The 3,161-nt window shown below is 34.6% G+C and overlaps 1 protein-coding gene across 1 annotated transcript in view; it reads left to right on the top strand.

The window, feature by feature from the left end:
- LOC110265346 (serine/threonine-protein phosphatase 7 long form homolog) overlaps positions 102-3,161 on the top strand; it is a 3,935-nt gene continuing 875 nt past the window's right edge. Inside the window, exon 1 of the mRNA XM_021108305.1 lies at positions 102-547. Within this exon, the coding sequence (XP_020963964.1) occupies positions 148-547 (400 nt within the window). The 5' untranslated portion in view covers positions 102-147. The remainder of the gene's footprint in view (positions 548-3,161) is intronic.

Below are 3,161 nucleotides of genomic sequence, written 5' to 3'. Positions count from 1 at the left end.
ATTTATATTGATGTGAATTAGTATTATAAATAAATATTTATTTGTAATAATTATTATTTATTTAAACTAATAAATATATTTTTGTTGAACCAACCTAACAGGAATTCGATGGTTTGTAAATTGGATCTGCCGTAGACGTGGAATCCGATGGTCGAAAACTATTTATGCTCAACGGGATTCTACCACGTTTTTAGAATTGGGGTGATAAGAGGATTTTACCCCTTATTAGCTGCTCTGGTGGAAAGGTGGAGGCCAAAAACTCACACCTTTGTATTACTGGTGGGTGAGGTTATTGTGATACTGAAAGATGTTGCTCATATATTTGGCCTACCCATTGATGGAGAGCTTGTGAGCGGGTGGACAGATAGTAATAGCGACTTCCTACAGAGGCAGAGCATCGCAATATTCGGTCGCAAACCAGTTGTCAGTAATTCTTCTAAATCTTATATAAAGCTGGGTTGGGTTTGGCATATCAGAGATGCAGAGCCAGTGGACACTGAGGAGTCTATTAAGAGATACATCAGATGCCAGATTTTCTGTTTCTTGGGTTCGATTAGGGGTGAACACGGGTAATCGGGTCCGACCCGAACCAAACCGATGACAATTGCTGATGATTGGTTCGGGTATCAGTTTTGGGGGTGCGGAACCCGAACCAACCCGTATACCCGATTATAATTAATTAAATAAAATATATATATATGACTTTGTAAAAACGCATAACCTGATAACCCTAATACACAATCTCACTAACGGCGCAACCAAAGTTACCAAACCATGGCGAAACCCTAGCAGAGGCAGAGGTGCAGAGCTTCCTCCTACCACGTAACCAGCTTGGCAGCTTCTCCAATCTTCATCGTCTTCTCCATTAGGCGTCAGGCGCATCGTCTTCTCCACCTCATCCGTGGGACCATCTGGTGTATCGTCTTCCTCGTAGCGGCAGCGACGCAACAATCAACTTTCTCCCGGTCGTTGGCATCTCATTCGGTATCTCTGTCAGCATCGTTGTTCGCGGTTCCCTCTCCAGCAGCCAGCTTCGTCTTCAGTCAGTCGTTCCCTCTCCAGCAGCCAGCTTCCTCCAGGGCCCAGGCTCCAGCGTCGTCTTCTCCGGTCACTCATTCAGGTTAGTCTATAATTTTTGGGGAATGTTATATGTTAAACTGTTAATTGTTTTATTTTTTGTTCAATTTTTGAAATTATACATTCTTATTTGTTGTTGAATAAAGTAATCTTGATCACTCTGAAACAATCGTACTGTTTAATATTTTAAATATTAATAGAATCTTGCTCTTATGTAAAAGCTAGATTTGATTTTGAACTGAGGATCTTCTATAAGCTACTTTTGATTTTTAACTTCAAAAATATTATGCTAATTGCTATGCAGTTACTATTATAATTCATGGTAGCAAATATTTATAATAGAGACCAAACCCTTAGAGTTTGATAATTGATGTTCACTAAAAACTACTAGAAGCCCCCTTAGAATTTGAAGTTGAAACCAAACATAAAACATTACGCTGAAGGCAAGGTGACATTAAGGATGACATTAAGGATGTAGCAAGTGATGATGGAGTGCAGTTATTATGATATTTGTATTCCTATTTGTATATGTATTTATTCTTTTTTTTTATCTATCATGCAATTTCACTAATATGTGATTTTATCTTGTTAATTGAGTTGATTTGATTAATTTAAACCGGTGTCTGTAAAGTAGTATCCATCAGAAGGAGTTAGGTGCTATCAAATTGTGACATTAAGTATTAATTTTCCTCTCCAGCAAGTTGATTTCACTAATATGTGATTTTATCTTGTTAATTGAGTTTATTTTGTATTGAATCATAAGATATACCGATATAGGATGACATTAAGGATGTAGCAAGTGATGATAGAGTGCAATTATCATGATATTTGTATTCCTATTTGTATATGTATTTATTCTTTTTTTTATCTACCATGCAATTTCACTAATATGTGATTTTATCTTGTTAATTGAGTTGATTTGATTAATTTAAACCGGTGTCTGTAAAGTAGTATCCATCAGAAGGAGTTAGGTGCTGTCAAATTGTAACATTAAGTATTAATTTCCCTCTCCAGCAGGTTGATTTCACTAATATGTGATTTTATCTTGTTAATTGAGTTTATTTTGTATTGAATCATAAGATATACTGATATAGGATGACATTAAGGATGTAGCAAGTGATGATAGAGTGCAATTATCATGATATTTGTATTCCTATTTGTATATGTATTTATTCTTTTTTTATCTATCATGCAATTTCACTAATATGTGATTTTATCTTGTTAATTGAGTTGATTTGATTAATTTAAACCGGTATTTGTAAAGTAGTATCCATCAGAAGAAGTTAGGTGCTGTCAAATTGTAACATTAAGTATTAATTTCCCTCTCCAGCAGGTTGATTTCACTAATATGTGATTTTATCTTGTTAATTGAGTTTATTTTGTATTGAATCATAAGATATACTGATATAGGATGACATTAAGGATGTAGCAAGTGATGATAGAGTGCAATTATCATGATACTTGTATTCCTATTTGTATATGTATTTATTCTTTTTTTTATCTATCATGCAATTTCACTAATATGTGATTTTATCTTGTTAATTGAGTTGATTTTGATTAATAATCGGCTTAGTTATCAAGACTCATTTTATTTGTTGGCGCTTGAGTCTGAAGGAGGACCTCCTGATGCTAATGATTGAACAAGGGCACGTGTGTTTGTGAAGTTCTTGAAGATATTTTATGATGCAACTCTTACTTTTTCTGGTTCTTTGAATGTTACATGTAATAATTTTTTCAATAAGTTGTGTGACATTCAAAAAACTTTGAATAAGTAGAGAAAGAGTAATGATGTTGGTTTGCAAAAGATGGCGACACAAATGAAAGTGAAACTAGACAAATATTGGGAGGGTGATGGGATAAATTACTTTCTCTGTGTGGCTGTTTTTCTTGATCCTCGATACAAGTATGAGTATGTTGAATTTTATTTTAATCGGGTGTATGGGTTGAATCAAGCCAAAGATATGTTGAAAAAATTGAAGGATATCATTCATAAGTTGTTTGAGTATTACTCCATGATGTATCCCCTTCCGGATGGTAGTTCTTCTGGTAGTTTTAATTCTAGCATTGCCTCTCATGATCATGGT

This window comes from Arachis ipaensis, chromosome B08 (assembly GCF_000816755.2).
Source record: "Arachis ipaensis cultivar K30076 chromosome B08, Araip1.1, whole genome shotgun sequence".
Classification (NCBI taxonomy): Eukaryota; Viridiplantae; Streptophyta; class Magnoliopsida; order Fabales; family Fabaceae; genus Arachis; species Arachis ipaensis.
Note: the sequence above shows the minus strand (reverse complement) of the source record. Positions and strands in the feature narration are given on the sequence as shown.